General features: G+C 41.9%; 1 protein-coding gene across 2 annotated transcripts; it reads right to left on the bottom strand.

The window, feature by feature from the left end:
- Positions 1-1,562: 1,562 nt before the first annotated feature.
- Positions 1,563-25,199, bottom strand: LOC143785927 (uromodulin-like). 2 transcript variants are annotated; one of them, XM_077275071.1, is made up of 11 exons: positions 25,090-25,199; positions 24,881-24,975; positions 19,285-19,338; positions 17,692-17,888; positions 11,641-11,789; positions 10,789-11,031; positions 8,371-8,524; positions 7,576-7,654; positions 6,797-6,817; positions 3,006-3,023; positions 1,563-1,764 (listed from the first exon to the last, which is right to left on the bottom strand). In XM_077275071.1, exons 2-11 carry the CDS (start codon positions 24,951-24,953, stop codon positions 1,697-1,699), a joined length of 1,056 nt encoding a protein of 351 aa, XP_077131186.1. In that variant the 5' UTR covers positions 24,954-24,975; positions 25,090-25,199; the 3' UTR covers positions 1,563-1,696. The 2 variants fall into 2 exon arrangements, with proteins under 2 accessions (XP_077131186.1, XP_077131185.1); XM_077275070.1 differs by having other exon boundaries at positions 3,006-3,026.
- Between the last annotated feature and the right edge of the window lie 598 nt (positions 25,200-25,797).

Genomic DNA, 25,797 nt, shown 5'->3' on the forward strand with positions numbered 1-25,797 from the left:
AAGGCTGTGCTAACATTTTGCGACTTTTGATGTTCTCGCATAATTTTCGTCCAGCTCCGACAAAGTGGGCAGAGCTGGGCCAGGAAGGGAGCGTGGCGACATCATTCATTTAGAGGAATGTGCCTTAATGAATCAAAAGTATCTGACTCCAGCAAGTGTTCTTATCAAGATCGGCAAGAAAATCACTGGTCTTCATGAATTGGGGCCATAGCATTTATAGTTTGCAATCAGAATTAGCTTCAGAATTACATGGACCCTTGGATGATAAACTCACAGTGTGCCGGCCCGTCTTATGCTTCGACTTTCATCAATATACTATGCAACAATAATGCAAAACTGATAATTTCGTCAAAGTTTTTGCAGCATTACTTTGATGTGATTTTTTTTTCAAAAAAACACCAAAAGAAAAATTATTGCCACAAATATTTCTATTTAAACCTTTTACTTAAGGAATATGTGATTGTTGTACTCTTTCAGATCACCAGAAAACGTTATTTTTTTTTCGCTTTTTCACATTCATGCCCATAACAGCCATCAAGGGTATCATGTAACTTTAATTAGTACATTTTTGAAGTCTACAGCATCGATGACATCTGATGAGTGACGTGTGCTTCTGTCCACTTTGCCACAAATCCTACATTAAGATTTCTGGCAAAAGGTATGCAATAGCATGAGCTGTGGCGTTGTGCCCCATCCTGTGCCAACTCTGCCCATTTTGGCAGAGTTCAGGCAAAACTGAAGGGTAAACACCAAAAGTCACAATTTTTGCAAAAACTCCATGTTGCGTCACAAAATTGCAACTTTTCAAAGACATTTATGGCAAAAATTCCGTCGTAATCACTTTGATGAATCAGAGCATATTTTTATGAATATTTATAAATATATATTCTCTGCTTTAATTCCTGCTCATATTTCACGCACTTCCAGGATTACAGATACAAGTTTTTTACTTTCTTTTAAAGGGATTCTGTAAGCACAAAAATAACTGTTTTTTGCCAATGCTTGGTTTGAGCAGTCATTTTGAGCTGTCAGTCTCCCGCTAAGGCCGACTGAAGTTTGCATATGGAAACTTTGCAGACATGAGTGACCCCAAGTGCAGCTAAGTATGCTCTTCCAAATATCGGACAAGAGCTGCCTGCCATTTATATGCCCCATTCAAGCAGGTAAATCGGACCAAAATATTGCTTGCTGCAATTTTTCTCATGGACAGAGGGAAAAAATGTTCATCTGAACAGAGCCCAATTGAATAACATGGGTCTGTCCGATCAAGGATCCGCTAGCACGCTCGTCTGCATGAACCCTAAGGATCAGTAGAATTGTACTGGATTAATTAAGGGACCGTGAAGAGTTTTTCTGAAATTAGTTCATTTTTTTTCTCATAATTAGGAAGTGGTTAGAGAAAAATTTTGGATGTCAACCAAGTGCGAAGCTTTAGGAGTGTGAACTATGTTGTCAAACGTGTACATAGTCTTTAATTTAATCTTCAGTTGTGTCCAAGATCGTGAGATCTAATTTGCCGAGCATTACCATACTAAAACTATAGAATAAAGAAGTGAAAACGGTGCAATAACATACAAATTTATTATATTTACTTTATGATTTGAAAATCAACCTTTTTGTATACTTTAGACATATAAATATAATTTTACGTATCCGTCGTTTCAGAATTTTATTACAGAATAGATGTGAAAAGTGTTCACAGAATTATGCTATTGATGAGCATGAGTCCTAACATGGCGACGAGGCTGAGGCCAGAAGCTTTGCCTAAAAACAAATAAAAGAAAAAATATTTATACAGAGGAAATTATAGCACATAAAGTTTTATTGTTTATAGAATCAAGAATAATTTTGTAGATTCACAACCTTGTGTATAATCAAATGAATATACACATTTCACCCAAAATAACATAATTTATTCCTAATCTCCATTTTTACTGTAAAGGGAATCTGTCAGCAAGTTTTTTGCTATGTAATCTGACAGCGGTATGATGTAGAAGCATAGGCCCTGATTCCAGCGATGAATCACTTAGTATGCTAGGTGCAGCAGTTGTGATAGAATCACAGTTTTCTTTGCTGCAGATTTAGCAGAGCTCGGAATTTTCAGCCCGGTGTAACCCCGCCCCCACCACTGATTGGCAGCTTTCTGTGTACAATGTATATTTACAGAAAGCTACCAATCAGTGGCGGGGGTGGGCTTGGACTAAGAGGCACGAGATGCCTAGTCCTGAAGTGATTATCTCCTGCTAATAAAACTATGATTGTATTGAAACAGTAATAAACAGTTCAGTAAGTAACACTTCGCTGGAATCAGCCTTGCCCTTAGATCATGCTGCTGTCAGATTACATAGGAAAAACATGCTGACAGATTACCTTAAATCCTACACTGTTTTATATTATTAATATTAAGAAATACTTAAAAACGTTGCACCATATTTCTCCTCTTTTTAACTGTTTTTTGTCTGGCCGTAAGACAACTGGCTGTAGCAAGAGTCTCATCCCATCCCCTGCTTGTTTATGTGTTGGTAGAAGAAATCGGGAACGATCTATTTCTCGAATTTGTAAAAAGTGGGCAAAAAGGAGAAAATATTTTTAAATGAAAAAAATAAGCATTGACCCTTGCGTCTTTCTCCCTATAGCATTGCTATTTCATTGTTTCCCATTGATGATTACATTCCAGCCAATGGCCTCAACGATCGTGTATTATATATACAAACATCATTGTTAAATTCTGTGATTGGCTGCAGGGGTCACATCATTTGTTGACATGAGATCATCACTTCTGGTACCAATCAATATAATTAAAATATAACTTTTTTATTTTATAATAGTTCATAGTCCCGAAAAAAACGAATAAATCCCATTGTTCACTGACGAAAATTTTTATAAGTCTAATTCAGAAATATGCAGACTGAGAAGCATCTCCATCCCTGTTCATCTCTCGTTTTCTTTTACCTTTCCATTTTATATTTAGGTTTTCTATAAAGAAATTAAATGAAGAAACTTACCAACACTACCTGTTTGATCTTCTGGGGAAAAAAAGACAGACATATAGTTTAAGATAATGTTGTCTTGGCTGACAAAGCAGGTCTTAGTAAATCGTGTTTATTTATTCATAGAATTGAGAACAATTTCGAGCTACAATAAAATGTCCAAATACAGAACAATATACACTCACCGGCCACTTTATTAGGTACACCATGCTAGTAACGGGTTGGACCCCCTTTTGCCTTCAGAACTGCCTCAATTCTTCGTGGCATAGATTCAACAAGGTGCTGGAAGCATTCCTCAGAGATTTTGGTCCATATTGACATGATGGCATCACATAGTTGCCGCAGATTTGTCGGCTGCACATCCCAAAGATGCTCCATACAAGGCAGGATGGATCCATGCTTTCATGTTGTTTACGCCAAATTCTGACCCTACCATCCGAATGTCGCAGCAGAAATCGAGACTCATCAGACCAAGCAACGTTTTTCCAATCTTCTACTGTCCAATTTCGATGAGCTTGTACAAATTGTAGCCTCAGTTTCCTGTTCTTAGCTGAAAGGAGTGGTACCCAGGGGCGTAACTACCGCGGTCGCAGCGGTCGCCATTGCGACCGGGCCCCGCAGGTCAGGGGCCCCGGGCCGGCAGGTCTGAGCAGGGCCAGGCTGGCCATCGGGCACTTCTGGCAAATGCCAGAAGAGCCGATGCCAGTAGTGGGCCGCTGCACTGTTCCTCCCCCGGAACCCCCCCCAGTGCCGCCGCCGCCGCCGCATTTAACTATACCGGCGTCTATGACACCGGTATAGTTCAATGCAATGATGGGAGGAGAGAGCGTCACCTGACGCTTCCTCTCCCATCATTCCCCGCTCTGCCTCTGACAGTACACTGCGGGTGCGCGATGACGTCATATCATCGCGCACCTGCAGTGTCCTGGGCAGACTTCAGCCGCCAGGAGCAGCGCGGGCAAAAGGAAAGGTGAGGAGAGTTTTTTTTTTTTTTTTCTTTTTAACCGGACTGTGGGGCCATTATCGGGGGGGGGGGGGGGGGATGAGATGAGATGTGGGCTGTGCTCTATATATCCCTGTGCGGGCTCTGCTGTATATACCCCTGTGGGGACTCTGCTGTATATATCCCTGTGCGGGCTCTGCTGTATATATCCCTGTGCGGGCTCTGCTGTATATACCACTGTGCGGGCTCTGCTGTATATACCACTGTGCGGGCTCTGCTGTATATACCACTGTGCGGGCTCTGCTGTATATAACACTGTGCGGGCTGTGCTCTATATACCACTGTGCGGGCTCTGCTGTATATACCACTGTGCGGGCTGTGCTCTATATACCACTGTGCGGGCTGTGCTCTATATACCACTGTGCGGGCTGTGCTCTATATACCACTGTGCGGGCTGTGCTCTATATACCACTGCGGGCTGTGCTCTATATACCACTGTGCGGGCTCTGCTGTATATACCACTGTGCGGGCTCTGCTGTATATACCACTGTGCGGGCTGTGCTGTATATACCACTGTGCGGGCTGTGCTGTATATACCACTGTGCGGGCTGTGCTGTATATACCACTGTGCGGGCTCTGCTGTATATACCACTGTGCGGGCTGTGCTGGATATACCACTGTGAGGGCTGTGCTGTATATACCCCCTGTGCTGGCTGTGCTGTATATACCCCTGTGCGGGCTGTGCTGTATATACCCCTGTGCGGGCTGTGCTGTATATACCCCTGTGCGGGCTGTGCTGTATATACCCCTGTGCGGGCTGTGCTGTATATACCCCTGTGCGGGCTGTGCTGTATATACCCCTGTGCGGGCTGTGCTGTATATACCACTGTGCGGGCTGTGCTGGATATACCACTGTGCGGTCTGTGCTGGATATACCACTGTGCGGTCTGTGCTGGATATACCACTGTGAGGGCTGTGCTGGATATACCACTGTGCGGGCTGTGCTGGATATACCACTGTGCGGGCTGTGCTGGATATACCACTGTGCGGTCTGTGCTGGATATACCACTGTGAGGGCTGTGCTCTATATACCCCCTGTGCTGGCTGTGCTGTATATACCCCTGTGCGGGCTGTGCTGTATATACCCCTGTGCGGGCTGTGCTGTATATACCCCTGTGCGGGCTGTGCTGGATATACCACTGTGAGGGCTGTGCTGGATATACCACTGTGCGGTCTGTGCTGGATATACCACTGTGCGGTCTGTGCTGGATATACCACTGTGCGGTCTGTGCTGGATATACCACTGTGCGGTCTGTGCTGGATATACCACTGTGCGGGCTGTGCTGGATATACCACTGTGCGGTCTGTGCTGGATATACCACTGTGCGGTCTGTGCTGGATATACCACTGTGCGGTCTGTGCTGGATATACCACTGTGCGGGCTGTGCTGGATATACCACTGTGCGGGCTGTGCTGGATATACCACTGTGTGGGCTGTGCTGGCACCCAACACCATGTTGCAGTGCAGGAGATTCCTGCAACAGTCCGAGGCGTATCTAGGGGAAGCGGGGTGGGGGGGTTGTGGGGGCGGGGGAAGGTGGGGGGGGGGTAGGGGGGGGGTAGGGGGGGCCCCATTTGGAAGTTCGCACCGGGGCCCATAACTTTGTAGTTACGCCACTGGTGGTACCCGTGTGGTCTTCTGCTGCTGTAGCCCATCTGCCTCAAAGTTCGACGCACTGTGCGTTCAGAGATGCTCTTAGGCCTACCTTGGTTGTAACGGGTGGCGATTTGAGTCACTGTTGCCTTTCTATCAGCTCGAACCAGTCTGCCCATTCTCCTCTGACCTCAGGCATCAACAAGGCATTTCCGCCCACAGAACTGCCGCTCACTGGATTTTTTTTCTTTTTCGGACCATTCTCAGTAAACCCTAGAGATGGTTGTGCGTGAAAATCCCAGTAGATCAGCAGTTTCTGAAATACTCAGACCAGCCCTTCTGGCACCAACAACCATGCCACGTTCAAAGGCACTCAAATCACCTTTCTTCCCCATACTGATGCTCGGTTTGAACTGCAGGAGATTGTCTTGACCATGTCTACATGCCTAAATGCACTGAGTTGCCGCCATGTGATTGGCTGATTAGAAATTAAGTGTTAACAAGAAGTTGGACAGGTGTACCTAATAAAGTGGCCAGTGAGTGTAAATGAAGGTGTAATGTAGTAGTGAAATGTACAGTAGTAAAACCCATCTACGGTATATTAATTTTTTTTTTAATTCTGTAAAAAGTAATATGAATATAAAAATAGTATTCTAAAGTGTTGATGATGTTGAAATCAATAATAAACTAAGCTATTCGTAAACATTTCGGGGCAAAAAAGATCATTTTAATTAATTCAAATAAATCTCGTCATTTACCTGGCAAAGCTTTGTTGCCTAAGCTGTGTATCTAAACATTGGTTAAGCATGAGTCATTGGTTTCCCCCCCCTCTTAAAACTCAGCATTGGCAGCACATGCCGTGCCGGTCTTGACACCGACCCAACTATGCCCATAGGTAATATACAATCTACTATACTTTAGGTAAAATAAATACTTTCATAATCTTACCAATTATGTAAGATAAATTGGCAATTGAAGATAGAAAAGTCATAACGCACTAAACTTATTTATTGTTATCCTTGAGAACACTTACAAAGAAACACAACTTGTCACTAGGGAAAGTTTTAAATACTTTCACCAAGACAGATTTTAGGTTGGCAACGTCTTGGCAACCAGAACATTTTGCTCACCAGCCCCATGAAAATTACGTCCCTGATCCATTTACAAGATACTATATTGAAGTAGTGAAATGTAGATTAATAAACTCACCATTGTTATCGTTTTCAGTTTCTGTAATAAAAAGAAATAATTAAAGTTAATAAAAAGTTATTTTTATACAAATTGGATTAGTCATCATCATTTATACAGGTGAAGCTTTATCAGTAACTATTATCGACATGTACGTTACTATTTCCATGTAGCAAAAACTTTTGAGTGAACATCTGAATTTCACTAAGATCGTTAGTGTCCTACCCAATTTTTTATAAGTAAGCATCATCGTCTGGTATATTAAGATGAAAATGAATATACGAACATCCAATTTATATACGAATGTAAGAATTAAAAAATAAACAAATCCCTCATCGCTCAACACTTTGGTCACCCCATTTCCCACCATCTGGTCCTTTTCTTTATATCATCACGCACCACATCTCTGTCTTTTTCACTATATGCCAGAATTTTCAGCCAAGTCTAGGCCTTGGCAGTCATTTCATTGTGTGTTGTAAGGTCGCAACATTGTGATGTCAAGCTGTGAGCCTTGACCTGCGGACGTGCAGTGACCTCTGACACCTGGACGCGGACGAAAGTCCTGGCCTATAGTAAACAGACCGGCGATGTGGCATTTGATGGCGGAAAGAAGATGACCAGACAGTGAGCAGCAGGAAGCGTTGAGAAGAGTTGAGCTATTAGGCCAGCATTAGTTGTTGAGGTTTTTTTTTGCTGACCCTGCACCAGTTCCAATCTACATATTAAATCAAGTTATGAATAAACCAACAGAACCCCAAGGACTGCCTAGAGTTATTCAATAGATTTTGGTAACAGCATACCCGAAAGATGAATTGGTCCTAAGGTTAACGATCCTTGGATTTCACCAACATCATTAGCGGCTCTAGAGCCAGAGCAAGTCTGTAAGAAAACAGAATTAGATGTTAGCATTTCTAGGAAAACTTAGTGATAACTTACTTAACAGCACTCAAAGAGCTGTCACTCCACAACTCTAGATTCTAACATGTCTACCTCAACAAGAGATATGGGTGGTATCCAAGTGTGGTCTGGGCCCATAGGCAATGAAGGTCATTGTCACCAACAACCAACTCATTTTGTTAATGGAGAGAACTTGGAAAAACCCACTGACAAATCCTTCTGGACAAAGATTTGAGCATGTTTTAGTACAAAATACCCATTCCTTTCAAAGAATTTTGCGACAAGCGTAATAACCTATGTCTGATGGCTTCCACTATATGCCAGCTGTTACCGGCCTTTAATAGACATAAAGTGGGAACTCCAGTGACAAAATTATGAATATAAAGACAGTTATCAATGGAGATTTCCCGTGACATACTTCAGAAAGAGTTTTTACAGAACATTGGCTTTTCATAAAATGGTAGGCATTGGAGAAAGTTCTCCCTTTACTCCTTTTATCAACCACTTCCGCAGACAAGGGACATAAGCTTGACAGGTAAGCATTGCGTGCTCCTGAGTGCACGGCTGCCAAATACCCCCTAGCGGAGTCCTTCTATCAGGAGGATTCATGATTGATACATGGAAATGTATAATTATATGGTCATTGGGGTCAATTTTATAGGAGACCAATAAATCACCAATTATAAAGAAATACTTACAGGTGCACAACCCCCAGGGCAGAGGCGGATTTGACAATGGAGGTACACATAGTTATAATCCCCTACAAATTTAAACATTTGGATATAGAATTTCCCAAAAGTGGAAACACCATTCTCAAGTATGGCTATTGTATTGTCTATTGGGTTACGGCATCTGTAAGAAAATATTAACATGCTAAGTGTTACTACATACAGTAGAGGTGTCAAACAATAAGTAAATACAACTAAGCAAAGAAGAAGTTCAGAGGTTTCAGTAATTTTCAGCATTTCTAGTGCAGAGTACTAGCCATCATTTCTGCCAATGGATCCCTAAAGGCAGGCATGGGGAGGTAGATATTCCCCAGATCCCTGCACATTTATTGTAGGGTAGTTGAGATTACTTTCCAGAGAAATGCTATGAAAGGCCATTGGGGTAAAATATGAAGAAAGTTTAAAGAGGTTGTTCAGGGTTAGAAAAACATAATTTTCTTTCAAAAACAAGAAAAGAGATCAGATATTTTTTTCTCCCATTAAAAATAATGAAGTAAAAAAAATACATTCGGTATCGCCACAGCTGTAAAAGCCTCTTCTCTCAAAATATCTAATAATCAATTAATATGAATGAAGTGCAATTTTTTATTTATTTTTTTTCTTTTCCAGCACCTTTCAAAAATGTAGTAAAAAAAGAAATTAAAATGTCATATTTATCACGAAATACAATTAGCTTGCCATGTCAAAAAACAAGCCCTTGTGCAGCCCAATAGATGAAAAAATAAAAAAGTTACAAGCTTCAAAATATGGGGACACAAGCTATTTTTTTTCAACAAAATTACAATTTTTTTTCAATAGTTAATGAAAAGAAAACTACACATGTTTAAAGCGTAAGTAAACTTTTGTAATTTTTTGGAGTATATTGCTTCCCCTTAAGTCCTGACAATCATAGGGAGCTTTGTTGTGAGCCCTGAGACTCTTACTGATTGATTAAACTACAAGACAGAAGGTCTCAGCTCCAAATACTTGTGTCAGTACTCAGGCTTTATATTGGGCCCATGTACTGCAGGTGACATGTTCATTCAGGAGCTGAGAGTTCCTGGCCTGCAGATTTAGAGATTGGTGGGGATCTCAGGAACAAGGGTCTGAAAGATCTACAGGGCGTTTAAAGGGCTACAGTATATCTAAAAAAAAAGTACTAAAAGTTTAGTTATGGTGTAGGCATTTTTAATAATCCTCACTATTATTAGGCTATTTCTTAAACTTCAAAACTTTAAAGGGGATATCCGGGACTTTAAAGATAAGAGGCATGTAGTTTCTAACAGAGGCAACTACCTAACTGTTGTACCGGGCACCGGTCATTGACCGCTCCTGCCGGAGATTCAGCTGCTCACTGTCAACAGAGCAGCATTTTCTCTTACTCTTAACAGGGCAGGACTACTGGTGTCATGCTGATTGACAGCCACCTTCCGCCAATTAGGCAGCAGATAGAAGGCTGTCAATCAGCATGACACCAGTAGTCCCGCCCTGTGAATAGAAAGAGAAACTGCTGCTCTATTGACAGGGAACAGCTGAATCTCTGGCAGGAGCGGTCAATGACCGGCGCTGGGTACAACAGACAGGTACTTGCCTCTATTACCAACTACATGCCTTTTTTAAGGCTCGGATATCCTCTTTAAGAGATCGTTCTTCTGCTACATAAGAAGACGGCAGTATTATGATGACCCATCGTAGGTGCAAGATACTATTGCATATTTTGTGTTGACTCAAAGGCTCTTGAAGTTGAACCTCTTCTCAAGACAAAATATTGCAATACACCTTATTTTGTATTCTTAGACACACAAGGTACAAAGAATCTGGATTTTTCTTGGATAAACACGGAACCATCATTTACATAATATTTATGGAATTTTGGGCTTGTGCAGATGACAATATTATTGGTCCAAGTGCAATCCATTGGATCGTTCTCAGACCAATGTTAGTCTATGGAGCTGTGCACATGTCCAATTTTTTTTCTGCCCAAGGTAAAAAATCACAGCATGCTTGATTCATCCATCAGATTTCACTCCACCATGCAAATCAATGAGTCCAATTGTCATGGACTGACAGAATAGAGAAGATGGAGATTTTGTTTCCATCTTATTCTCATCGGAGAAAATTGAAGCACATTATGATCACACTCTGATCAAACTCATGACCAAAATGTGATTAGCAAAATCAGCCCGATTCACTCGAAAAAGCGAATATACGCTGGTGTGACCCTAACAACACTTGAATATAAAGCATGTCTACATCAATGGATGGCAACCAACTATAGCACCCATCCCGTTCTTACACTGACTGTCATTTCGATTCTTATGCACCAGTTTTCACAGTAATGATACCAATAAAAATGATTCCATCTAAGACAAAACAGTATTGAATGAAGCATTCTGAATATGATCTTACTTATTTTGAATGATCTCATATTTTTTGGGGTCATATAAATTGTTGCTCGGCGTGCTCCAACAATTCACCATCAGAAGGCTATAGTCTTGGATAGGGGTTACAATGTAGACTCCCACATATAAATTAGATGTGGTCGGGAGAGCAATTACTGACGAAGTATATGGAACTGTGTAGCTAATGTCCGTGTAGATCGACATCTTCACCTGGAGTGACCCGATGTTTTCAATGCTTATATAGGTGATGCTGTAAGGATGAAAAAGAAAGTTTTAAAATCATTAGTTTTACATATATTCAAGATCATAGACCTGGTAATGGTGATGCTAGAATGTATGTCACATAACTGTTGGGGACATGGTTGTATGTAACGGTCATGTTATTACTATGCTGTAACTGGTGGACAATATTAAAGGGATTCCGTGACCAACTTTTTGCTATGTAATCTGAGAGCAGCATGACGTAGGGGCAGACACGCCAATTCCAGAGATGTATTACTGTCTGGGCTGCTTGCTGTGATTTTGAAAAAACTCCTTGTTTTATGTGCTGCAGATCTACCAATTCTTTGAATGCTGAGCTCTGTATAACCCCGCCCACATCACTGATTGGCAGCTTTTTGTCAGTGTACGTAGAAAGCTGCCAATCAGTGGTGGGGGTGTGGTTACACGGAGCAAAAGGACTACATGGCATGAGTCAGCTAGTTCCCTAGTGATAATCTCCTGCTGATAAAACACTGATTTTATTGAAAATGCAACAAGCAGGGCAATAAGTGATGCAAAATGTTTCTTGACTACAAGAAAACCTGAACTCTCTCATAAATAAAAAGGTTAGGAACACGGAGAATCATTTATACTGCACCTCACATCAGGTTTCAAAACTTCTGAATTTGATACATTGTAGGTGAGGAGATACGAACAGGTCACGTTAATGACATATTGATGCCTGTAGATAACTCCTCCTGGCGGAAGGAATATTTGATTCTTGTATACTGCATAATCTTCATTGGCCTACAAAATATAAAAGATATTATCAGAAGAGGAAGAGTCAGGAATATAGCTTACCTTTCCTATTACCCTCTAATATTATTAATATGAGAATAGATACTGAAGCTGTATTATTGGGTGGCCTAAATTTATATACTAAATTATTTTGTCCTATTGCATTCGGACCAATAATATGATCTATGCTGGGAGCAGTGGGAACTGCAGGGATCTATACTGGGAGCAGTGGTGATCGCAGGGATCTGTACTGGGAGCAGTGGGGACCACAGGGATCTCTACTGGGAGCAGTGAGGACCACAGGGATTGTACTGGGAGCAGTGGTGACTGTGGGGATCTATACTGGGAGCAGTGAGGACCACAGGGATTGTACTGGGAGCAGTGGTGACTGTAGGGATCTATACTGGGAGCAGTGAGGACCACAGGGATCTGTACTGGGAGCAGTGGGGACCACAGGGATCTGTGCTGGGAGCAGTGGGGACAGCAGGGATTCGTGCTGGGAGCAGTGGGGACCACAGGGATTGTACTGGGAGCAGTGGTGACTGTAGGGATCTATACTGGGAGCAGTGAGGACCACAGGGATCTGTACTGGGAGCAGTGGGGACAGCAGGGATCTGTACTGGGAGCAGTGGGGACCACAGGGATCTGCGCTGGGAGCAGTGGGGACCACAGGGATCGTACTGGGAGCAGTGGTGACTGTAGGGATCTATACTGGGAGCAGTGAGGACCACAGGGATCTGTACTGGGAGCAGTGGGGACAGCAGGGATCTGTACTGGGAGCAGTGGGGACAGGCTCGGACTGGCCCACCGGAGAACCGGAGGATCCTCCGGTGGGCCCAGGCACTGACACCTGCTGGCAGGGCCCCCACTGCTCCGGGGGCCCCCCCGGCCGCCTCCCACCCACCCTCCTTGAAGACGATACTCACCCTGCTCCAGCGATGGTCTCGGCGTCTGCTCTGCACCGCATCTTCTTCCTGCTTGTGCGGTCACGTGGTACCGCTTCATTAAGGTCATGAATATGCGCATATTCATGACTTTAATCAGTATCACATGACCGCACAAGCACAAGCAGGAAGAAGATGCAGTGCAGACTGCAGACGCCGAGAGCCCGAGACCATCGCTGGAGCAGGCAGCAGGGTGAGTATCGTCTTCAAGGAGGGAGGGTGGGTGGCGGCCGGGGGGGGGGGGGGCCCGGAGCAGTGGGGGACACTGGGGGGGGGGCAGATTGCTGGAGACACACTGGGGCAGAATGCTGGAGACACACTGGGGCAGAATGCTGGACACACACTGGGGCAGAATGCTGGACACACACTGGGGCAGAATGCTGGACACACACTGGGGCAGAATGCTGGACACACACTGGGGCAGAATGCTGGACACACACTGGGGCAGAATGCTGGACACACACTGGGGCAGAATGCTGGACACACTGGGGCAGAAAGCTGGACACACTGGGGGCAGAACGGTGGACACACTGGGGGCAGAACGGTGGACACACTGGGGGCAGAACGGTGGACACACTGGGGGCAGAACGGTGGACACACTGGGGGCAGAACGGTGAACACACTGGGTGCAGAACGGTGGACACACTGGGGGCAGAACGGTGGACACACTGGGGGCAGAACGGTGGACACACTGGGGGCAGTGCTGGACACACTAGGTGCAGTGCTGGACACACTAGGGGCAGTGCTGGACACTGGGGGCAGAATGCTGGACACACTGGGGGCAGAATGCTGGACACACTGGGGGCAGAATGCTGGACACACTGGGGGTAATATGCTGGACACACTGGGGCAGATTGCTGGACACACTGGGGGCAATACTGGACACACTGGGGCAATATGCTTGACATACTGGGGCAGATTGCTGGACACACTGGGGCAGATTGCTGGACACACTGGGGCAGATTGCCGGACATACTGGGGCAGATTCCTGGACACACTGTCTGGGGGCAATGCTGGACATACTGGGACAGATTGCTGGACACTGGGGCAGATTGCCGGACATACTGGGGCAGATTGCTGGACACACTGTCTGGGGGCAATGCTGGACACACTGGGGCAGATTGCTGGACACTGGGGCAATATGCTGGACAGACTGGGGCAGGTTGCTGGACACACTGGGGGTAATATGCTGGACACACTGGGGTAGATTGCTGGACACACTGGGGGCAGGACTGGAGGCATGGGCAGAATGTAGATACAGGGCATGATTGGAGACACGGGGCAGAATGAAAGACATGGGGCAGGATTGGATCATGGGGCAGGATGGAGACAGATGGGGCAGGATGGGGAGATCATATGGGGTACAATGGATACTCATGAGGGCAGGATGCGAGAACATATGGCTGGAGCCAGGAATGAGATAAACGGGGCCAGGGTGGGGAATATTATTACCATAGGGGCTAATTAAGGGATATTATTACTGCAGTGATGTATTTATTTTATTTTTTGAGTATACTGTTTTAATTGGGGGGGCGGTCCTGTTACTGTGTAGAGTGACACTATGTCGCCTTTTTTTCTTCATGTGGTGTAATGTAGAAGTTGTGAAAAATTAAGTAATGTGTTCTGCAAGCGGAGCTCGAGATAACTGTGTTATTTCCTGCAGAAATGAGTCCTGGCTGGAAGAAATGACGGCGGTCTGTGCTGGATGAAAGATGAAGGACTTCACCTAGAGACGTCACTGGTGAGTCAGTGTTACCTATACACTGACACTATACACTGTATACTATATACAGAGCTCCTGTGTATAATGTCACCAGTGATCACTGTATTACCTCTACACAGACACTGCATACTAAGTACAGATCTCCTGTGTATAATGTCACTTAGGCTGCCGTCACACATTCAGTATTTGGTCAGTATTTTACATCAGTATTTGTAAGCCAAAACCAGGAGTGGGTGATAAATACAGAAGTGGTGATGTGTTTCTATTATACTTTTCCTCAAATTGTTCCACTCCTGGTTTTGGCTTACAAATACTGATGTAAAATACTGACCAAATACTGCTAGTGTGACAGCAGCCTTATGGTGATAGTATTGTGTTTTTTTTTGTTTTTTTTTTATTTCTGATCAGTATTGTAGTATTCAGTCACTATGTGGTGGTAATATGTGGTCTGGAAATGGTGTTGTGGTATTTGTCCCTTGTATGTGCTATTTGGTCACCAAGTGGTGGTAATATGTGGTCTTGACATGGTGCGGTGGTATTTGTCCCTTGTATGTAGTATTATTCGGTCACTATGTGGTCTGGTGGTATTTCTTCCTGTATGTGGTAATATTGGTCTTGGTATAGTGGATTGTGTTGTGTATGGCGGTCATTTGTTCTCTCTGATATTAATTAGGAGAAGATTCTTTATTTCCATTAGGGTGAGTGTCCACGGTAAGTAAACGCTGCGTGTTTGACGCTGCAGCGTCAAACACGCAGCGTCCAGATGTTCCAGCATAGTGGAGGGGATTTTTTGAAATCCCGTGTCCACTATGCGTGGAAACCCGCACGCGGCGGCCCTGCGACTCCTGACATGCTGCGCGTCTTTTCAGATCGCAGCATGTCCGACGCTGCGTCGCCGCAAGTAATATCACAGGGCCCTATGGCGAGGGGTGCGATGATCCCGGATGTGTACAGTACACATCCGGCATCATCGCGTCCCAGAAAGGGGGCGGGGCTTAGCGCCGAGCGGCTTCTCCGCTCCGGCGATACCGCCGGCCATCCTGACCGTGGACACGCACCCTTAGAGTTTTAATGCTTTGTACACAGCGGCGGAGATGCACTTACAGGGGGTTTCCTGTGGAAAAACGTAACCACCTCTCCACAGGATAAGTGATAACGTATTGATTGGTGGGGGTCTGACTGCTTGGACCCATTCAGCAAAATGTGGAACTTTTTATCCCCATTAGACTGAAGTGGCATGTCCGACTAGATCACTGATCCATTCATTCCCTCAGTGGCTGCACTTGTTTTTTCTGGAAGACCGAAGGAGAATGAATGGAGCCGCGGTCAGAAATCCCACCTGCCGCTGCATTTTAAAATGAGGATAAAAGTGTCCTGTCAGGGATAAAACTTCCCCAGTTTCTAATGGTCGGATCCAAGCGATCACCTATCCTGTGGAGCCCATGGATCAGTGATAACTTGTTTTACCAAGAACCATATTAATGTAAACTACCGTAATTATACATCCCAGTTATTGGGGTACACGGTAGATGTGCGGCAGCCGCCGGTATTTTACAGCCGATGCTCCACTATAATGACAGATATTTGCATATAGCTGTAGGGTGGGCCCCTAGAGTCCATTCCTCTGGTGGGCCCCAGACACCCCAGTCCGACGCTGAGTGGGGACCACAGGGATCTGTGCTCGGAGCAGTGGGGACCGCAGGGATCTCTACTGGGAGCAGTGGGGGCCGCAGGGATCTGTACTGGGAGCAGTGTGGACCACAGGGATCTGTGCTGGGAGCATTGGGGACCACAGGGATCTGTACTGGGAGCAGTGTGGACCACAGGGATCTGTGCTGGGAGCATTGGGGACCACAGGGATCTGTACTGGGAGCAGTGGGGACCACAGGGATTGCACTGGGAGCAGTGGTGACTGTAGGGATCTATACTGGGAGCAGTGAGGACCACAGGGATCTGTGCTGGGAGCAGTGGGGACCACAGGGATCTGTACTGGGAGCAGTGGGGACTGCAGAGATCTGTGCTAGGACCGATTCTTTTTAACCTCTTTATTAATGACCTTGTGTATGGGATTGAGAGTAAAGTGTCAGTCTTTGCTGACGACACCAAACTGTGTTGGATACTAAAATCTGACCTTGATATTGCAATATTGCAAAACGATCTGGATAATATGCCTGAATGGGCGAACACTTGGCAAATGAGATTTAATGTAGATCAATGTAGAGTAATGCACCTTGGACGGAGTAATTCTACTGCTGCACAACTGTTGACAAGTTTTTAAATGGAAGCTTCTGCATCTTATATCTTTGGGAAGTGGCTTCGTAAAGAAGCATGATGTAGAAATACTTGGCACTCATATAGGTGTATTCAAGAACTTCTTTATTGAAAAATAAGAGACGCTTCGGTCAAAACCTGACCTTCATCAGTCATCTGGATAGAGGAGATCTGTGTGGAAGTGCGCAGTGTGAGGGTCTGCAGTGTCCACAGCACTTCCTGTCTCAGCAGTGGACACTGCAGACCCTCACATAGCGCACTTCCACACAGTTCTCCTCTATCCAGTTGACTGATGAAGGTCAGGTATTGACCGAAACGTCTCTTATTTTTCTGGAATTTATACATTCAATAAATAAGTTCTTGAATACACCTATATGAGTGCCAAATACTTCTACATCGCAGTAGATGGATTTGGTTATCCTACCTGTGCACCACCAGAATTCCAGAAGTGCCATGTTTAACTAATTAATTCTTAAAGAAGCACTTCCATCAAAATGATATCCTCTTAATATATTGCAATCATCATATCATATAGCACTCTGAATTTACAATTGCTCATTTTGCTTTTCTACCCACTTAATTTTCCTCTTTTCTATTAGGTCAATAACCTCATGTGATTAAAAACTGCCTAGCTGACTCCTTCTAAGCTCTATGTAGAAATAGGAGGTCAATTTGCCCTGCATGACTCATGAGTCACTGGATAAATTCCTGGCAGGGAGCAGCTGGGTCAGGAAGTGAAGAGGGAAATGATTTCGGCAGGGAAAAGAGACTTACTCTTTCTACACAGAGCAGAGAGAAGAGAAGAATTAACTGGGTAGAAAGACAAAATGAGCAATTGTAAGTACACAATGCTTTAGAATATGATGACTGTAATATATTAAGACGATAAAAACTTTGATGGGAGGAGGAGGAGAGCTTCTTTAATGCTGCTAGGTTTACTCAACAAGTCACTGATGTACAGAGATAAACTTACTGTGAAGTCAGTTCCACATGTTTTTTGGCCAAGAGACCATATGACGTACATTTTTTCATCATCATAGGCAAATCCACTGCACGTTCTGTCTCGGAGATGGATGTTTGGAATATCAATCTCCTTATTTCTTAATGTGGCCACATTGAGAGTTACAGAGATGCTATCGCTTGTGCACACAAGGTTTGAGCAGAAATTCTCTGAAGAAAAAAAATGTATTTAATACACTAGTTTTTCTTACATTTACAGTACATATTCCCATTTTGCTTGTTGTCATGTTTTCCATAATAAATCGAATAAATTTAAGGGATATAAAAATGATCTATTATCAATGATTCACAATTTCGGAGACACTTTGGACGCATTGTTAGAGCTAAGTGAGTATCAGTGATAATAAATGAATCTGTAAATTAATTAAAGTTTTTGTATATTTTGGTTTATTTGTGGGAAAAAAAACTGCATATTTCATGCATAACCTAACCATGCCAACCCATGCGTAACATCCTAAGGCTTGATGTACTGAACCATGTGGAAAATTGATAATTCTCAAATTCTATATCACACCATAAAGTGACCAAATATTTCCATTAAAAGTAAAGTCATTGTCTATGACTAAGGGCATTGCCATATGGATTTTAATTGTTTGATACTTATGGAAGATTTTACCTATTTTGTTGGATCAACTTTACTTTTTTTGGATTAATTTCTTGACCGTCAGCAATATTTGAAACTGCAACCGCTGCATACGGAGGACAGATTAGGTCATTCACCGCACGGTGAGTGATTTATTCTCCCCTTTTGTCATATATTTCCATTATGGCGTACTATAGTGTTATGTTCTTATATATGAGTTCTATATAGTACTTAGTACAGGTAGTTTATGAGTTTTATATGTGATAGTGAAACATTTCCTGCTTTAAAGTCGGTCTTCTATGCTAATACATAGTTGAAAAGGGGAAAGTGATAAAATACAGAAATGCTTTAAATCTGTCTACTTCAATGCGACTGGTGAAAATGTATGTGAAAAAGAAAATGGCTAATGAAATGAATTATGAACCTTACATAAGTTAGTAATATATGTGGTGTGGCAAGATGGCGTCTACATCCTGGAACCTCGCGCTGGACTCCATGGAATGTGAGGTGGAAACACTGAAGACCATATATGGAACAGACCTAAAATGGACCTATCATAGACTGACACGATGGCTGCGGAGAAGCTTTTCCTGCCTTCTACATGATCATTTGTTTATACTAATAAAGTCCTATTCTGTGCACATCTGACCCTTCTGTCCTTCTTTTATGCATGCACTTGGCTCATATTTTTCAGGCAATCACTAAGATCTCACCTTAAGGGTTCACCCCAATATGGACATGTGCAAAACATCATATGTAATGGTGGATCAAAGCATCATAAGGACATATGGGAACCTTACGGAATACAATTACTACCATATTACAGCTCTGTAACACACAGACACTACATTGGTCTAGGACCATGATATGATTCAGTGCATGAACACTGATCTGTAGTTATCCCACACGGTATGCTGAACACCACTAATATTACATTATTAATGTTAGAAATGGTTCCCTTACCTGAATCCTCACACAGAGACCTAACTTCAGATGATATGGCATCTTTTGCACGCACTGTATAGAAAGAGGATATTTATTTTATTACAAGTTTTATCACTTATTGTAAAATATCATTTATACCCAGCAATGGTATTACAGGGAATCCGTCAGCAGCTTTCTGTTACCTCATCTGAGAGCAGCATAACGTAGGCAGAGAGACCCTTAATTCAACGATGTATCACTTACTTTACTGGGAGTAGCCGTTCTTACGTGACCTCAGTTTTTAGATTTAGCAATGCAGCAGACCTCAGAAAGCTGCCTCCAACTACACCAGGATTTCTATATACATTGTTTATAGACAGTGAGCTGCCTGTCACATAAGGGGGTGGAGTCAGACTAGCAAGCACGTGCTGCTGTAGTCCAACGATAATCACCAGGTAATAAAACCTTCCGTTTAAGTAAACAACAGCACACAACCTGACATGTGACCCATTATTGAATACAGTATTTCACCCCCCACCTCATGCTATAGCAAAAACCTGCTGACAGATTCCCTTTAAATGTAGGATTAACCACAAAAATAACATTTCAAGATAATTTTCTAGAAATTGAAATACCCATATACATGTACTTGAGTTTTCCAATTAGTTCAAGTGTTACAATTGATTTTAAAGGGAAGCTGTTACCACTTTTTTTTCTACCTCAGCTAATAACAGTATAATGTAGGATAAGAGACCCTGATTCCAACAATGAATAATGTAGATATAGAATGCAGCAGAGCTCAGAAAGATGTCCCATCCACCCAGGCTCTATATGTACATTGTCTATTGACAGTGAGCTGCTTATCACAGGAGGGGGTGTGGTTGGACTAACAGTCTCATGAGCACCATACCTGGCAATGATAATGTCCTAGTGATAAAACCTTCATTATAAGCAAAGGCACACATCTTACTAAATGACTCATCACTGAATTCAGAGTTTCAGCCCCTATCTCCTGCTGTCTTCAAATGACATAGCCTTTAAACTGGTTATCTATTAATGGCAAAGCATTGTGACAGCAGCTAGGGTTCAATAGTTCAACTTTCCACAAGCCCAAAACAGCAATTCCGCCTAGTTAAGCAGCGATACGAGGTCAAGGATATACAGTATCACTACTGAACTAGGTAAAGTTGCCATTTAGGAAAATGGAAAACATGTAAGAACTTCGCTGTGAATGCTGTAATTGCTTTAGTCCTGGAGTACTAGTAAAATAAAGGCTCTGAACGTTATACCAGGGCTGGGTCATGACTGGTGCTCCAGCATGAGCTTCCCGCTATGCCCTCAGCTCTTTCCTTACCTCCCATACATTGTAGTTGATGATATAGAGTACTGTGTAATGGTATACTGTATAGTGCCACACATTGAGATTATCCTATAGCTAGCGGCTAGCTCTCTTAATTTCCCATACACATAAATAAACCCCTACTAAAAATCTCTGTATGCTCCACTCACCTTTGACAAAAACTTATCTTTCAAAAGTACAAATAATTGGGCATATTGAAATCCAAATGTCCTATCATCCATTTTTCTTTGCTGGGATTTTCCACTATAGGACAACCCCTTGATGTACATAAGGACTTAGTGCAATATAACCAATATATGTCCCATATTAGAACAAGCCTCTTACCATGAAGAGTGTTAAAGCCAGAAATATTACCATTATATAACAAGACAGGTCAATGGGAACATATAAACCCACTGCACTAACACACTTTCAAACTATGGAAAATCATTTATCCCCACCATATGCCATTATGAGTCAAGCCATACTGACCAGTACCCCGACGCGCGTTTTGCATACAGCTTTGTTAGGGGGTGATGTCCCTTGTATCCCTCTTTGTGGCTGGGTTTCAAAGGAGACTGTGATTTTTACTATATCCAGCAATGTTATGGCATTGCTGGCTATAGTATAAATCACAGTCTCCTTTGAAACCCAGCCACAAAGAGGGATACAAGGGACATCACGCTCTGACAAAGCTGTATGCAAAACGCGCGTCGGGGTACTGGTCTGCTATGCTATGGCATTGCTGTAGATAAGACAACCAATCAGATGATCACAGCTTTAAGTCCCCTAAAAAGACTAATAATCACAGTAAAAAGTAAACAGAAAAAAAATAAAAGTTAAAATTTCCCCATTTTCCTTCATTACTAATAAATATAATAATAGAAAATACACATCAGGTATCAGAAAAAGTCCAACCTATTAAAATATAAAAATAATTACCTAGATCTGTAAATACTGCAAATAAAAAACATTCAAGAATGCTAAAATTAAATTTTTTTGGTTGCTGCAATTAAAAAAAAATGCTATAACAAATGATCAAAACATCGTATTTAATCCAAAATGGTACCAATATAAATGTCATCTCACCACACAAAAAATAAGCAGTCACACCGCTCCATCGACAAAAAAATTTAAATGTTACGTGTAAAAGGCGACCTAACCAAAAAAGTTTTTTATTTTCAAACTTCTCATTTTTTTCATCACTAAAATAATAATAAATGCTGGACATGTTTGGATGTTGCTGTATTATTGATGAGGAGAATCATATTACTGGATAATTTCTACCACAAAATGTACGACGTAAAAATAATTTCCAATACACAAAGTCAATATTGTGTTTTTTCACAATTTCTCCCCACTTGGAATTTTTTTCCTGGATTCCAGTACACTATATAGTAAAATGAATGGTGCCATTCAAAAGTACAACTTGTCCCGCAAACAACAAGCCCTCATAAGTCTATGTGGACACAAAATTAAAAAGTTATGACTCTGGGAAGAAGGGGAGGAAAAAACGAAAATTGGAAATTAGTCCTGTCGTGAAGAGGTTAGTGTTTTTATTAGGGCACCGGAGGGGAACACAGGGCTAAGACCTGAGCAGTAGCACTGGTCCTAGAAGTAGCCGTAGATTTTTTTGTAATTTTTGAAGCCCTCTCTGGCCATTAATAGGGAGTTGTCCATCACTGTACAACATGTCCAACAGTTTCGTAATGTGTATGACGGATCTATGAGTAGAAAAATTTGTCAAAATTGGGGATGTGTACTGCACAGTGGACAACTAAAGTTGAATCAGCCAAGGATTGGTGAGAACGTGGCCCACATAAAATCTATGCTTTTATTAATGGTGTCTTGTAAAGTGTTTTTGTTTGTGACATTTTTGGGGGGTATTCTATTGCATGCTCTAGGTATGCCATTTTTTCCATAGAACTTCAAATTCACTACAAAAAAATGTTACAAAGTAACAAAATAAAAAAGTACCTCCAAAACTGATTGAGCATCAGGGCAAATGAAAAATATTAATAAAGTTTAATCACTATATGAAAACCATTTTTTTTTATATTTCCAGTTTTTCAGTTCCTCAGTTCAAGAGATTAGTTATCAGTGAATGAGAACACTACAGTTCATGAGGTCTAGTTGGGACAGAAGCACACAGTAAGACAATACTGTAAGATAAATATGACAGTGACGCAGCACCGATAAGAGCCTTAGAATCCGCAACTGCAGACTTGTAGCTGGATAAAAAAGTCTTCTAGGTAGTAATTCCCTTTGTGGAGATGCTACCTAAGCTGTTCTTGTGGGAATGAAGAATCCTCGATGGAATAACATTAAAGTTTTTATTACACTAGCGCGTTTCAGCACTGGTCTGACATTTTTTTCGGACTAAAAAAAAAATGATTTGAGTTGGTATAATAGAAACCTTAATTTTATACCTTAGAGGATTCTTCATTCCCGCAACGGCAACCCAGGTACTGTAATATATCCACTATAGTGAACACCGTATAGTTGTACAGTATCTATTCTAGAGCAATGTTTCTCAATAATTCTAAACTAATTACCCCTAGTGAAAAGAATATGTAACCAAGTACCCCTAGTGACAAGAATATCTAACCAAATACCCCCAGTGACAAGAATATGTAACCAAGTACCCCTAGTGAAAAGAATATGTAACCAAGTACCCCTAGTGAGAAGAATATCTAACCAAGTACCCCTAGTGACAAGAATATCTAACCAAGTACCTCTAGTGACAAGAATATCTAACCAAGTACCCCTAGTGACAAGAATATCTAACCAAGTACCCCTAGTGACAAGAATATCTAACCAAGTACCCCTAGTGACAAGAATATCTAACCAAGTACCCCTAGTGACAAGAATATCTAACCAAGTACCCCTAGTGAAAAGAATATGTAACCAAGTACCCCTAGTGAGAAGACTATCTAACCAAGTACCCCTAGTGAGAAGAATATCTAACCAAGTACCCCAGTGACAAGAATATCTAACCAAGTACCCCTAGTGACAAGAATATCTAACCAAGTACCCCAGTGACAAGAATATCTAACCAAGTACCTCTAGTGACAAGAATATCTAACCAAGTACCCCTAGTGAAAAGAATATCTAACCAAGTACCCCTAGTGACAAGAATATCTAACCAAGTACCCCTAGTGACAAGAATATGTAACCAAGTACCCCTAGTGACAAGAATATCTAACCAAGTACCCCTAGTGACAAGAATATCTAACCAAGTACCCCTAGTGAAAAGAATATGTAACCAAGTACCCCTAGTGACAAGAATATCTAACCAAGTACCCCTAGTGAAAAGAATATGTAACCAAGTACCCCTAGTGAGAAGAATATCTAACCAAGTACCCCTAGTGAGAAGAATATCTAACCAAGTACCCCTAGTGACAAGAATATCTAACCAAGTACCCCTAGTGACAAGAATATCTAACCAAGTACCCCTAGTGACAAGAATATCTAACCAAGTACCCCTAGTGACAAGAATATCTAACCAAGTACCCCCAGTGACAAGAATATCTAGCCAAGTACCCCAAGGAATCAATCAGGTCTAAGTGTTTATTAAAAGAGATTATGCTCAAACTTCTGTCACAGTCGATATTGTCAGACCCATTAGATTTCACGGAAAGAATAGCATAGCAGGCAGTGTTATTCTTCCCGTCAACATGTACACTGTTTCAGACCTCAACATGGGTACAGCTCAAACACCCAACCAAGAGACCACACTGATATACTGTGACACATTAGCCCACCGTTGTACCAGACTCTCAGCCTTTGACACAATGTTGGATCATTAATACAGTAGAGTACCAAAAGTCCAGTTGAAGACTATCACATTTAAAAAACAATTATCATTTTACACTTTGTTTCATAAAGTAAAAATACAGATGAAAATAAGCAAATGTGTAATATATCTAATCAAAGAAATTTGCATCTTTCAACCTCTTGATTGATCTTTCACCATGAATTCATTGGTAAAATCTGTAGTTATTTATTTTATTTGCTTTTTGGCTCATTCTCAAATAATATTTTAAACATTCTTAATATGTCCAAAGGGTGGAGGAATAACAAAAAACACACAAAGAAGCTAAAAATGGACAGTCCTATGTTCTGTATGGATAGACTTTTTTTGTGGTGTCCACAAACCTTGGACAACACTGAATTTTCACTGGTGATTTCAGTTGGGAAACACATACAAACAAGTCTTATGTACCCAAAAAATCAATATAATACTGATAGAAGACATCAGTTTTAAAATATAAATTCATAGGAAAAATATCTCACCACCATCCAGGCTTAAAGTAGCGACTAAGCTTGTGCTCAGGAGAACCACCAATGTCAGCACAGCAGAATACATCGTTCAGAAGTTTTGTGTAGTTCTGTAAAAACAAAAATAAAAAAAAAAATAAATTAAATGGAAAAAGACACAAGAACTCTTATTCAAAGTCCATTTTGAAACCTGTATCATAACCATATTATCTTGATTTGCTTACTTAATGCGTTGCCACGAGAAAGCCTCTGCAGGACTGACTTTCATTGGTTTGCGAGCTACCCTTTATATTGAGAAAATGATATTAACTTTTTACTGCCATGTGCCTATTGCCATGAACCTATGCTAAGGTGGAACATAATACCAAAGTAAAACAACAGTAAAAAGAAAACAACGGGATGAAATAGAGATCATGACCCAATGGAAGCAATTTAAGCTATATTTGTCACCTGAATTGATCGAAGTGGCGAATATTTAACTTTTAGGGAAGAGTAATCTGAAGAAAAAGGACACAGTCTTCAAGATCATTTCTAAGTACTGTAGCATCATCCCCTCTATAAATCAGTTTGTGTCATGAGGACATCTTCATCTTGATTGTTTGATGGCTATATAGTCATAAAGATTTATTGGAGAGATTATTATGCTTGAGACAGTTTTGATGTGTGAGGTCTATTGGTACAAAATGAGGTTGTCATCAGAAGCACCTGTGTATACGTGAGGTACGACGCCAATGAAGATTATATGCATTTTAGTCAAGGCTTTTTCAATATGATTGGGTGTTCACATGACGTAACAGAAACTACATGGTCAAGTCTAAAAGTAAAGTGACTATCACACCTTCGAATGAAAAGTGACTATAGATTTTATGTTTCATACGTTTGAAACGTATCTTTGACTGGTGTTATTCACTTTTGATTTATTCGACTATAGA

The sequence above is a fragment of the Ranitomeya variabilis genome, chromosome 7 (assembly GCF_051348905.1).
Source record: "Ranitomeya variabilis isolate aRanVar5 chromosome 7, aRanVar5.hap1, whole genome shotgun sequence".
Lineage (NCBI taxonomy): Eukaryota > Metazoa > Chordata > Amphibia > Anura > Dendrobatidae > Ranitomeya > Ranitomeya variabilis.

Excerpts from the sequence above, each read along its gene's own strand:
- LOC143785927 (XM_077275070.1), bottom strand. The coding sequence starts at position 24,953 with ATGTATTCTGCTGTGCTGACATTGGTGGTTCTCCTGAGCACAAGCTTA. Across the intron at positions 11,032-11,640 it reads GTTTTGAAACCTGATGTGAG|CATCACCTATATAAGCATTG; the intron begins GTGCAGTATAAA and ends TCATCCTTACAG. Across the intron at positions 3,027-6,796 it reads AACTGAAAACGATAACAATG|AAGATCAAACAGGTAGTGTT; the intron begins GTGAGTTTATTA and ends TTTTTTCCCCAG.